A 13,495-nucleotide genomic window follows, 5' to 3' on the forward strand; every position below is an offset into this window, starting at 1 on the left:
GTAATTTAGAAATGGTCAGGGTATTTTCTTAATTTTTCAGGCAAGGTTAGGAAGTCTGCAGTGCAGGCTGATAGCAAACGCATGTAAAATGGAAAAAGGAGACATCTGATTAATTAAGTATGCTGAATGCAAGCTGCTCATGAAAACATTTGCCCCCTTTTTTGGTGTCTTTTGTATCTTCAGGAAATTAAACATGAAATGCAAAGTGCAAGTTAATCAGCTTAGAGGAAAAGTACATTACAGTGTTTTCTTAGAGACATTAAGGGATATCGTGTTGCTGCTTAAGTCACTTTCTAGAGGTATTCTGCCCCGGCAACAGTGCAGGAACGCTAATTAAAGGGAGGGGGATGCTTGCATGGGTCTTCACATTTATTGTTCTTCCCCTTACACCTAAATTGCTTCAAGTATGACTGTTGTAACTTGCTGCAAAATCCATCCTGCAGAACAGATACCTTTCCGAAGGAAGTGTGAGGAGAGAATGTGAAGAGGAGATGCCTGGGGTGATACTGCTTTTAGAAATTTTCAGTGAGGGCTTAGGGTTTTAAGTGAGTAATGAAATGTGCTGATAGGTTGGTTTTATGATGATTTTGAAACCTTGTTTTTAAACCCCAACAAGCATGTCTTTCTTTATCCCAAGGTAAGTGTTTAGTTGGTCCACTAAATCTAAATAAAACAGTCATCTTTATGTTTCAAAGAATTAAAAACATTCATGAAAAATAGGATGGATTATTCTTCTTTTGAAATCCCTGGAATTCCAGAAACAGGGCTTGAATATTTACAGTTTAAAAACCAGATGAAAGATAAACCCACTGAAATAGGGGGATTTTTCCATTACCTCAGGGAATTAATATATCATCTGCAATTAGGCACAGGGAACTTATTTCATATATATGCATACATAGATAGGTATATAAATAAAGGTTGGACATAAACACTTTCTTGTAGGCGTACTACAGACTAAAACTACAAAATGTCTCAGAATCCCAAGCAATGGCATACATTTTCTCTTCTTTCATACTGAACTTTAATTTAACCTTTTACTTTATGACTCAAAACCAGAAGCTTAAAATGTTTTGAAAGCAAACAGCCTGACATTTTTCTTATTATTTTCTATTTAGTATTAGCTTACCTTTTCCCTTCATATTGTCATTGTCTTCTATACTTTGAAAAAAATACTCCTAAAAGTATTTTCTCCACTCTTTTTTTTGACATTTGAGAAAAGTGGGTACACAGTTTCTTAGCAGGCTTTCCTTTTCTTGTCACCAGTACTAACCTCAGGATTTTTGAGGGTCATCTCAATGCTGGCAGCTGGCCCGAAGCCTGTGAGAGACTTGATGTGAATCTGTGTGGGCAGGGGCCTCCTGCACTGGCAGTACACTGAAAATGCCAAAGACTTCAAGTGCTGAATGTAGAAAACCTGTTCGTCCTTCATTGTCTGCAGCATGTACTGGCAAGGCACAATCTAGACAACGCATGTAAACAATAAAACAGGATTGAAAGTCTTCGCATAGCTGTTCATTAATATCCAACCAGATTCACACGTTCATTAGTCATTTAACAGCCATGACACTCTATGTGGTATTCAGGTATTTGCATTACAGCACCAGGAGCTTCCCACTGGGCTACTGCCCTTTTGCATGAATGGCTGCAACAGTCAGTGACTATATTCCCCGATTCCATTATAATGATATCTTTAAGGCTGCAAAACCTCGCAGAAAGTGAAGACTCCTACTGTCCAATATAATGGAAATAGGGCAACAATAACTGAGTAGTTCTAGCATATAGCAATAATAGCTGACTATAGTTCCTATAGTAGGAACTCTACATGAATTTTGCTTTCTGTGATACAAACATCATCGAATGAGAAACCAAATCAACTGCACAAAAAGAACAGATTATTTTCCCTAGTCGCCTTATTTTTCTGAAGTCCACTTTCTCTTTCATACTGCAATTTGGGAAGGGCATATAATTAATTACATGTATAACATTTATTGAAGTATACCGCAAGTAGTAACTACTAGTGGCTTTTAAAAGCAATACTTTAAAACTTGAGGTCCAAACCAAAACACCGGTATTCAAATACCTCTGTTTTTTAAAAATTGTTTTTCTGATCAACAGTTTCATTTGCAGGTAGTGTCTACTATATAATCTCGGTATTCTGAACTTTGAGTTAAGGGAGGTTTGGTTACATAGTTTGTGGTTAGAATTAGTGTTTGCTGTTCATGTGGGAATCAGCACTAAGGTGTCATTCTTAAAGATTGTACAGAGCAGAATTAAGATTCTCTTATAAAGATTTATGTGGTGGTTTCTCCTTCTCAATCTAGTAAACGGGAAACTCAGCAATCTTACACTGCTGTTCAGTTTTGTTTCAGAAAGCGCTGTGAAACAGAACTACAGTACAATTTGGCTGTGAAGTTTGAGTTTGGTAGTTACGACCCATCTGCACAACAAGAACAGGAAGGAGAAATGCCACAACATTCCTTCAGAAGTAAACAAAGCATAACAAAAATAATCTTATCAGTTCAAATCATTTTAAAAATCAGCATTAAATCCCTGTATACTTTTTTTAAATGTCCTACACATGGCTGTGGAAAACATCTTTTCTTTTGAACAGTGAGATCTTTGAAGCAGAAACAGTTGATGCAAAACATTTATGTTGTATCTAACACCATGAGACCAAGCATTTTAACAAATACTTAGTAATACTTTTAACAAATACAGCAGTAATAAAACCTAAGTATCACAAAACTTTTAACTACTCTATGGTTCTTGCTTGAACCACTGGAACTTTGGTAGCACATTCGACTTAGTAAATACGACTGTGTGTTTTTAAAAGACAGCTGCTTTATCCAAGAATTTCAGAAGCTGGGCGTTTCCACTCTATAGATGAATTGTAATAAATCTGTAAACATTTGGGTTTGATTTATTTTGAAATAACTGTATGTTTGTGTACACTGTGGTACAGCTGTGAGAAGACTGTGCTGGTAACTATATCCTGCTGCCCTTTACTTAGAGAAAATTGTCTACTATTTTGACTGAAACTGGCAAAACGCCACATATTTTGGGAAACAAACGTTAAGTGCCCAGAAAATAAACAGTACTCGGAAAGAGTTGGTAAGCCCATCAGTTGTCTTATACAGACTAAGATAGAATTCCACTATACAGTTTACATGTTCTTGGATTTCAGACATTGTGATATCACTGGCTATTTTATTTTTAGTTTCTTCAGGCCTAAATCAGTTACACTGCCTGCAGTCTACCACAATATGGAGTTGTGAATCTGATTTCCAGTTCACGCCCAAGTCTAAAATATTTTGGTGACAGTTTCCCCCATTATTTCAGGGAATGATGAGGTCAAGATTACCAGAAATGACCAGTGTTTGCTGTGCCAATTTGAGACACTAAGACCTTCTAATTCTTTTTTTTTTTTAACCATTTAAATGAAAATATTTTTAACCCAGGTTGAGCATACATGAATAAGGTCTACAGAAATCACTTGTATGCTGCTTCTTGCATATGTTGCACACGTACATCCTTAGCTTGTAATCTCTGGCCTCCCGTTTTCCCCCCTGTTTATTTAGAGGGAGGCACTTGGAAAGAGGAGGAGGCATGGCAAAACAGAGGCAGTCTGGGCAATAGGCCAAGACCTGCTTCTGACTACACAAATTCAATTCTTAAGTAATTCCATAGTAAGTAACTATTATTATATGCCAAGTTACATGGTAAATTATTTTTAAGAAGCAGATAATAACAATACAATAGTTAAACTATGCATTAAATGCCTGGTTTCTCATACTTCTTTTGGATTAAAAAGTATTTATCAGAGAGAATATAAAAAGCAAACAACTCAACATGCAAAGTAATCAAAGGAGCAACTGGACGTTTTTGGCAATGGCAACCCAATTGCAACTTAAATAATTGAAATCCCTCCTGAGGAAGCACCAAGCGTATATGATTGCTAGAACTGTGCAACAGATTTGTGCCAGGATACTGTGGCTGCCTTAAATGAATTTCCTCATCGCAACAAAAGCAAGTGGTTTTTTAATATATAGCCTGGTACTGCCAACAAAATAATTTGTAAACATCACCTAAATTTTATATATTATCTTCCATTTCGTATCTTTTAGTATAGCGTACATATGAACAGAATACTGTGACAGAATGACTCTCCAGCGTGAAGATACAGAGGAAGGCAGAATTACCTGGAGAATGAAAGAATTCCTCATATTCTCAGGCAAGTTATCCAACATTTCTGTGTAGCATCTCATCAAACTTAACAGCCAGAAGTTGGTGGAGGCAGATTCTTCATCTGCAGTGTAGGTGAAAGGATCCACCATGTAGATGACAACTGCTGGAGGATAGGCATTGCTGTCCGCAGACTCTGGTTCTGTGGGAATCCCGATTCTCTCCCTCTCTGTAACACTAGAGACATACACATTGTTAGATTCAAAGGCAAGTTGCATTTGTCTCGTGGTTTAACCTGGCAGATAGCTAAAACAACCACGCAGTCATTCCCTCACTCCCCTCCCCACAGCAGGATGGGGGAGAGAATCAAAAAGAAAAAGGTAAAACTTGTGGATTGATAAAGATAGTTGAGATAAAGACAGTTGAATAGGACAGAAAAGGAAGAGAGTAATATAATAATGGTAATCTACAAGAATATACAAACCAAGTGATGCACAGCACAATTGCTTGCCACCTGAGGCTGATGCTCAGCCAGTTCCTAAGCACCCACGTCCCAGCCAACCCCCCAGTTATATACAGAGCATGATGTCATATGGTATGGAATACCCCTTTGGCCAGTTGGGGTCAGCATGAGAAGTTGAAGAGTCCTTGACTACTTGGCAACAACTATCAGTGTATTATCAACATTATTCTAATCCTAAATCCAAGCCACACCACTATACCAGCTGCCAGGAAGAAAATTAACTCTATCACAGCCGGAACCAGGCCAAATCGATAATTATTGTTTTTCTGTAAAGGTGTGCAAGGCTGAAGCACAGGAGGAAAAAGGGGAGTGCAAAGTGATTCTTATGTTCAGAAGCAAAACTAAAAAACATGACAACAGTGATTGAGGGGAGATGACTTCTGCTCATAGTTCTTAATCCAAAATACCTGTTATTAATTATGCTTTAAAGATACTCACTGTAAAGTCTAAGATAATCTCATTTAATGCAATCAGATTACATCTGAAGACTACGGAAAAGCTGACTTATTAGCTGTGTGAATTTTCTTTTTATGTATGTACATGCCTAGATTTTGGTGTTGTTTAGGGGTTTTTTTTTTTGGGAGAGGTGGAAGGGGGAGAGAAGGAATTGAGAACTGAGGAAAAGAGCCAAAGTAATATCCGTTGAGACTGAAGTCCTCTGTTTAGTTACAGAAAAGGCTCCACTGGTAATGGAAGGAGAAACTGAATGTTTTTTACTTGGTAAAACACTTCCCCATGCCTCAACATCTGCAAGTCATAAAAAGCAGCTCAGACTTACTTTGTCAGAAACCATGCTGCAGCTGATAAAATGGTATTTTGCATAGATCCAGCAAACAGATGTCTTAAGGATAACCCAAACTACAACAGGATGTGGGCTTTTCACTTAAGATACAGGAACTCCATAACATATATCATGACTATTAGTAATATGCATTATTATAAGAGTAATGAAAAACATGTTCACTCAGGAAGTTACTTACATAAGATATTAAAAAAATCCCCTTTTTCTAATTTTTATGTTTGATGGATGACTATTTATAATGAAGTCTTTAAAAAACTTGTGCTGCTAAACGTATTTTAAAGTAACAGCAATATAATCCTGTTTCCTGTCCTCACAGTGTACCTGCTTGCAAAACAACACTTGCAATGCAAGCAAATTAGAAAAACAAAATAAAAATCCATGGATTGCATTTTGTATCTGTGAACATTACAGGTGTGACGGAGCTGCCCATGTCAGGAGGCATTCAGTGCCACATGAGGTATCCTGCAGTATCTGACACAGGTGACCAAGCTAGCAGGTATGGCACAGGACCCGAGACATCTTGTGTGTGTCTTGTACTGCAAATGCAGGCCAGGTGGGGTATCCCAGGGCATCTCCAACAGAACACCACCACCCATGTTCATGCAGCTGAATCAAGCTTTGTTTCTTTTTTTTTCCAGCTCCCCTTTATCAGTAACCACTATGAACAAATAAAAATAGGCCCTGCTCCATTTGCAACTGGTCAGTAGTATGCACATGGCAGAGGGTCCTCTCAAGGATTTACGTAAGGCTTTACAGTCACGAGTTGCATGAAAGCAGAACAGTGGATTTAATTAGAAGTACTCTGAGTAATTGGAGCACTTAAGTAACTTACCCTTCCTGTCCTTCCTGTTGCTGTTGTGGTAAGTTTTGACTTGATTCTGTGTCTCCTCCAGGACCTGTGCTTCCTTGTGAGCGGTCTGCTGCGTTTCCCCCAGTGCTGGTGTTCTGCCCTGAACCAATGTTCCCACTAAACCCTGGAGTAGAAGTAGTGGTCATCTGGTTAATGCCGGGTGTTGCAGAAGATGCTGACAGCTGTGACACAGAGGATGTAGAGGACGAACTACTACTTCCTGCTGGAAGGCTGGTGGTCCCACCACTGGGTGTGGAGTTAAAGGAATTGCCTGTTGGTGGTGCCCCAGCAGCTGAGAGACACGCTGAATTCGAGGGTACGGGTCCAGTGTTCCCAGGTACTGTCTGCGTCTGGCTTGCTGGCGCTGGGGTTTGGTACTTAGGTGGTAGCAACAGGCTGCTGTCAAGCTGCAGAGTGGCTAAGTAAGGTGCTGAAACAGCATATCAAGAGGAAAGGAGATTAATGACAGTCTGTCAGATCAAAGTGAACTGCAGTAACTGTAAAGTCATACAATATTTTCTGTGCTTTTAGAATATTCTAAGAGTATACAAAGGCTAAGTGAATATAATCTCCATTATAAATATTTACTTTGGAATCCATTCTTCAGGGTTTCAGTTCTAAGATATGAATCAAATGTCTTTAAAAACAGGACTGACTTTGCAGAGCTTTGTGAAGCGAGGTTGGCACTGACATGTCATTACCTCTGGCTAGATTGTGTTGCGATAATAGCTTTATATAGCGTTCAGCTTTGCAATCTACTACAGGTTATCTCTGTCAGACTAAAAAAAATCTAAAAGTCTTTTTATCTGAGCTACAATAATGGCAAACTTTGATATCATTGTTTCTGCTCCTCGGTGTCAGAAAAGGAGATATCACAGTGATTATTTTTAATTAATAAATGAGTAAAAAATAAGTAAATAGATATTTATTATTTATTCACTCTCAGAGGTGGTAAATCACCAGCAGGGGAAGTTTCCAACACTGCCCCTGCCAGACGGCTCAGGTGTGAATTGAGCAGCCCAGTTCCTCAACTGGCTGCGCACATATTTCTGCATGTAAGCCTGGGGTATTTATGTTAAGTAGCATTGTAATAATTCCTTCCTCCCAGTTATGTGGTAAATTAAAACTAAAAGCAGACTGAATGAGGCAACAGGGACATTTGAGATGGATGAGTCCTAGCCCGTCCTGCCAAACTTTCCTCACAGGATGGGGCAAGCATTCAGCAGTCTGTAGAACTGCCCAGCTAACTCTGAGATGTCCCCTTCAACTTTTTTCCAAAACCTGATCAAAAAAGTCCTCAAAGTAAGCAGACCTAAGAATTGTCACACCTTTCTCAGAGCAAAGGGAGTAAGCACTTTTCAAGAAACCACTTAAAAGTTCCTGGCTATGTTTAAACAAAAAAATAGTTTGCACATTTCAGCTCAAGCTGAAACATTTCCGTAGCTGGTGTTCTATGATCGCTGCCTGTCTTGGTGACCAGCACTGTCTCAGCAAATGTATTTCCAGTGACATTTTGGATGGGCCTGTGTCTTGTGCTAAGATCTCATTTTCAGTCATATACACAATACATGTTACGCTGCCTCTGGATCCACTCTGGAAGGGAACAACCATGTCTCTTGCCCAGGCACAATCTGGGAGCAATGTCAGATGAGTCAAGGGACTCGTCCAGGCCCAGCCAGGACCAGCCTTCTGACACTACCCCAGCAAACTTTGTACCTTCCATCCTCTCAGATTCTACACTCCTTCAGGAAACAAGCACACCTGACATTGTTATAAAAGAAGAAATATGGCAGGTTGCCACAACGAAACAAAACAACAAAAAAGACTAATCTTTTAAAACATGTCACTGACGAGACCATGCCTTCATGTGGGTAGGGGAAGGTGGTGCTGGGAATGTGGTTCCAAGTATCCACACCCAGCAGACTGAGGCCCCAGCCATCAAGGATACTGATACTTTCTCTTTTTCACCTCTGTTAACTCATTCTTTGCAGAGTTTTAGTGAACTTGCCTCTTACATGAATAAATGTTATGTTTGAAGGCACCATGCACATCATTCTGTCACACTGGTGTGAGGACACATATCAGCAGCATATAAACCAGATCAATTTATACATTCAGTCTTGTGTGGAACATCTTTGAGACATCTTATACCAAATGGGCTTTTCTAAAAAGATAAGAATTGGCTTTGGAATCTCTCGCATCATCACCAGGCTGATGATGACAACAAAACGTTCTACAGTAGGCAAATCTAACTTGGAAGGATTAAGAAATTAAGATGAAGCCTCGTAACACCTTTTTTCGTTTTAAACAGATCATAATCTGTACCTTAAGAAAAAGCCCCGTTTCCGCCTACTGCCGATACCTGTAAACTACCTACAGAAAACAAAAGAGCTTCGCTAGCACCATGGTAGACTTACCTAAGTGATGCCGGCAAACTTGCGCGTAAAGTTTGAGTCTGGAATGATTGTCGCACTCCTCAGTGCCCCAGGGCTGGGTAAACCATTCGCTCACGAGCTCATCCGTTAGCTTTTGTGCCACAGTCTTTCCCACCCGCATAATCCCATCACGTAACACTTTGCAGATTGGTTTGTGCTGGCCAAGTCTACACATCTGGTGAGGAAAGAAGAAATGCTTGTAACAATGTCAGGCACCCGAGTAAGTTAGGCAGACTGGTTTGCAGTGTAAACCCTTTAGTACCAGCACACATCTGGTGGCTTCTTAATAAATATAAACCCAAAAGGCTATGTTTATCTGTTGACTTGAATTGCACTTACAGCAAAAGTAAGGTTACAGAGTAATCTTACATATTCAGTAGTGCGCAACGTGCATGGTAAGAAAAGGAAATGGTCTCCACTCCAGCCTAGCAATTACAAGAAAGCAACAGTTTCTTTAATCTACTCATTGCTCTTTAGGCTTGGTTGGGCCTCCATGTGTTAGGTTGTATTAATACTTGTGTTATATCCTCTGTAAAATAAGAGAACGTGTACTGGAAAGCGGATGGCAACAAATACCCCAAAATGCACAGAGAATTACAATATAACTCAATTAGACAGCATCTTGGACTCTGAAAGTGCAGAAAGTCCTCAAAATGAAAGATAGCCTTATTCAAATAATTGTTACTTTTAAAAACATGGATTTCTCCCAACGAACATGCAGTAGAGCAGAAGTGACACTTAAGAAGAAATAATTCAGTGTGGTTACTCTTTCCAACCTCGTATACAGCACTCAAGTCCCTGAAGAAAGTTTTGGCTCCATCGAGCAAGGCCTCATTTTCTGGACACACCACGATATAGGCGACATCCCGATGGCCCCCGTATGGGTCTAGCAACAGCCTCTCCCAGAACGGCAAGGAGAATGGAGAGATTGTCAGGAAGTCCTTGTCATAACCCACTAGTAAAGTCGGGATCGGAAGAGGCTCAGGAGATTCCTCAGAGCCTTCAGAGAGAAAAAGAAAAGAAAAAATGTTAAAATAACTGGTTTAACTGCAGTGGGTTCTCTGACGTACCAGGAAACGGGCTCTTTTACATGATGTTGGAAATAACTAACCCCTTGCCATGCTGAGTTTCCTAGAAATTTGACCACAGTGTGGAAACATATACTGAGGCTGTATCATGCCTGATAAACCGTTTTCTCCCACAGTCTTTTTTCTTGGAAAAAAATATTTAACAAAGGAGAAGACAGATTTATATTGTACTTCAGAAATGTCATAAAATCAGTCAGCCAAAGTAGAGGGAGCCGATCCAAGCACCATTTAAACTTTCCTAGAAAGTTGCAATAAAACATCTTTCAGTATACTGTAAAGACATGTATTGCCCTTCCTGAGGCTTAATCTCGTGGTTTTACTTTGTCATAACCATAACCACATCTCACAAGTTCCTCTTCAACCAAAAGTAGTAACATGAATACCTAACATCTGATTTTACAGTTCTTCATCTGCCTCCGCCTGGTTGTGCAAAATTACTAAGTAAAATGGTTAGGCAAACTTATCGCCAGGTATATATAATACCAGGCAGAGTTATCCTAATTCTAAAAATCGCCTCCTGCTCCTCTCCAGAGGAAGTGCTCCAGTGTCACAGCCGAGAGGATTACGATCCAGTTAACATAGTACCTCCCAGACACTGTCCTCATTAGAAGAAATACTGTTGAAAACGTCAAGCGAAAATATACCCAGTAATTTCTGCAGACTATAATCCAACTTTATTAAAACGTCAACATTCAGTAAAAATTACTGAATCTATCTCGAAGGCTCTGCTACTTACTGTATGGCAATTTAGGTTTTATTCTCTGGTAACAATTGGGAAATCCTAACTCGTAAAGTTACGAATGCTGGAAGAATTATTAGATTAGAAGTACTCCTCCTGAAGCACAAGAGCTCTAGAAAGGAACTGGAGCTCCCACAAGTTGTCCCAGCCCCAAAGGAAAGCAGCAATATATTAAATACCAACAGAGAGACAATAAAGCAAAGCACGATGGAACTGGAGAAAAAAGACCTAAGCAAGACTGGCTCAGTTAAGACTGAATAAATTGCAGGCGAGAAATGCCAGTTTAAGGCATTTAAAGGCCAGTTGTTATTTTGCAAATGTGCACATACAAAATCTATTTTGTAATTTCTATTTTCCAGAAGTGTCACTTGTAAGCAGGAGATACTTAAACTGAAACTTCTTATTAAGACTATGGGAAACCTTAGAAGAAGTAAACCTCTGTGGAGAAAGCATACCCACTTTTTGTATGTTTGCGTAGGCCAGAAGGCCCCTCTTCCCCACTACGATTTGGTGTAATTTTAACAGCTTCCTCTCTTCGTGTTATTTATACACCTATACACCACTAGTTTTCAGTACAAGCCCAAAATACAGAAGCAGACAGGATCCTCACCCAGCATTTTTGCACTCTGTAAATATTCATCTATCTGGAAGGGTAAAACCTCCACTGCAGTATTCGAGCATGTGCTTCAAATGCCTTTTAAGCTATGCTTTCATTGAACTGTTGGCATATAACACAATACATGTACCATAGGTTCCCCGTCCTGCCATCTTATGGAATTGCTGCCAGGTGAGTGGTCCCTGCACGTGCTGGATGTTCTCCCAGGTCCTTCCTGTTCGCTTCTTCTGGATAGCATCCTGGAGAAAGGGCTGGAGCGACAGCAGCATTCGCACCACGTCCTGGGAGGAGAGCATGCTGATATCCAATACTGCAAATGAAAAGGAGCATCAGTCATTTTCAGTGAGGAACACGAAGAATTATTCGGAGGTACCAACATATTTTGGCGTACTGTTCCTTTGTATTGCTCTTCACAATGCCCATAAAATTTGTACAACTTTAATTAGCTTAATGGCATTAAATGTGGTACTTCATGAAAACGTTGCTGAAATAAAGCTGTCATCACAGTCCTTTTCACATATCTTTCAATGTTACTTTGTCCAGCTCGGTTCATAAGAAGTCAGAGCATCTTCAGCATATAAACAGGTAATATTCGATTATAAAAGCACTTTTTTTTTTTTGCTAGAGACACTTTCCTACAGACCATTTCTTTTCTGCTGACTGCTTATACCCTTCTCCAAAAAAGGGGGTCATAATTCTGCCTTCCCCCCAATACTTACATTTGTTTTGCATCTCTGCTTCAGATTTGTGAACTTCAACAGACCCTTTCACAATTTAGACCATAAAGTCTAAGGACAACTGGATTATTGGCCCTTTAGATGTAATTTATAAAGCTTTCAGAAATGTACTTTATTTCTAGAATATTTTTAGGCATATAATTTCCCACATAAAGATTAAGTGGCTCACAATTGGCAAGTTTCAAACAGATTTATAGAGGTCACAAGAAATTAAAAGGAAAAAAAAAACAACCCTGTTTTGACCCATACCGTTGCTGTGAGGCCAAGAATGAACAGTGGCGCTTCTTACGAGGGCTTCGTCCACTTTTCCACCAGTGGGGTTGTCCACATACTGCCTGCCTTGCTCAAGGGCATTGAAGCATTCTACCCAGGAGTCGTTACTGTCTGCCTGCAGTCTGTCGTAACTCCAGTTCGTACATGGGAGTGTCTGACGATTATTGGAGGACATGTAATCCAAGCAGCTCAGAGATGTGAAAGGCTGTGTGTGCTGATTCTGGAGGAGGAGGAGGAGGCTCACTGGAGGTTCCTGGGTCCTTCTAGCTCCCTCTCCCATCTGAGACATCAAGTTGCTTTGACATATCATCAGTCGTCTTTCTGCAGCTTGGCCAATGTCTGAGGTCTTGCCAAAAATATCCAGCTCGTCCTCAATGAAGAGCCCAGAGTTGTAACCTAATTTGCGGTTCATAATAGCGCTAAAGCCACAGGTGCAACGGTACTGATCCTCATTAGATGAATCTGGGATGTATAACCCAACATCTGCACCTTTAATATTCATATTACAGGCGCATATACAACAACTGTCAAAGTTACGGTCTTTGAAGATGTTCAGCACAGAGTCTGAAAGAATCAAGGTGACGTACAGGCTGTGGGCTTCGGGGATGGGCTGGACAGTGGCTGGCTCCACAGAATTAAGCGGTCGTGTTGTAGACGGGGTAGAAGCAGGCGAACCTTGATCTGTGCTGTCGTATTTTACAGATCCTTGGCCACTCGCAGTACCCCCACCTCTAGGAGTCCTTGGGGTCCTGGGTGTGCGCGGGGTAGGGACAGAGAAGCGGGGAGTTGCTGGTGACGGCAGAACTCCTGCTCCACTGTTGCTGGCCGGAGCAGTACTATTTAGCGTCACTGGTGTATTCATCTGGGGAGTGTTCATCTGAAGATAGTCTTGGTCAGCCAAACTCCCAACGCTAGGCACATTGCTACAAGAAATAAATGAAACAGAGTCAAATGCCATCACAAACTGGTTGGTTGTGAAGACCGATTTTGTCAAAACTTATTTTTAAATACAAAGAGATGGTGAAAACTGGAAGGATTCATTGTAACTGTGGTAAAGAATAAACACACATTCTGCTCCTAACCTTTTACTCATGTCCTTCAACTAAAATTGTAATTCTCATCATGAACAGCATTGTTTCTTATCAGTATAATAAAAAGGTATCATCTCAGGCACTTCGCCCTCCTAAAGACTATTCCCATGGCCTAAACTCAAATGCTCTAGAGAAGAATCTCTAGATAAATTATCA

At 40.2% G+C, this 13,495-nt stretch overlaps 1 protein-coding gene across 3 annotated transcripts in view; it reads right to left on the bottom strand.

Moving 5' to 3' along the window:
- MED13L (mediator complex subunit 13L) overlaps positions 1-13,495 on the bottom strand; it is a 200,422-nt gene that overhangs the window by 15,773 nt on the left and 171,154 nt on the right. For all 3 annotated transcript variants that reach the window (XM_075769954.1, XM_075769957.1, XM_075769956.1), the window contains exons 17-23: positions 12,225-13,171; positions 11,369-11,548; positions 9,572-9,795; positions 8,778-8,970; positions 6,343-6,790; positions 4,203-4,422; positions 1,274-1,462 (exon numbers count right to left, since the gene is read on the bottom strand). In XM_075769954.1, the coding sequence (XP_075626069.1) occupies positions 1,274-1,462; positions 4,203-4,422; positions 6,343-6,790; positions 8,778-8,970; positions 9,572-9,795; positions 11,369-11,548; positions 12,225-13,171 (2,401 nt within the window). The remainder of the gene's footprint in view (positions 1-1,273; positions 1,463-4,202; positions 4,423-6,342; positions 6,791-8,777; positions 8,971-9,571; positions 9,796-11,368; positions 11,549-12,224; positions 13,172-13,495) is intronic.

Source organism: Balearica regulorum, chromosome 17, assembly GCF_011004875.1.
Source record: "Balearica regulorum gibbericeps isolate bBalReg1 chromosome 17, bBalReg1.pri, whole genome shotgun sequence".
NCBI classification, from domain to species: domain Eukaryota; kingdom Metazoa; phylum Chordata; class Aves; order Gruiformes; family Gruidae; genus Balearica; species Balearica regulorum.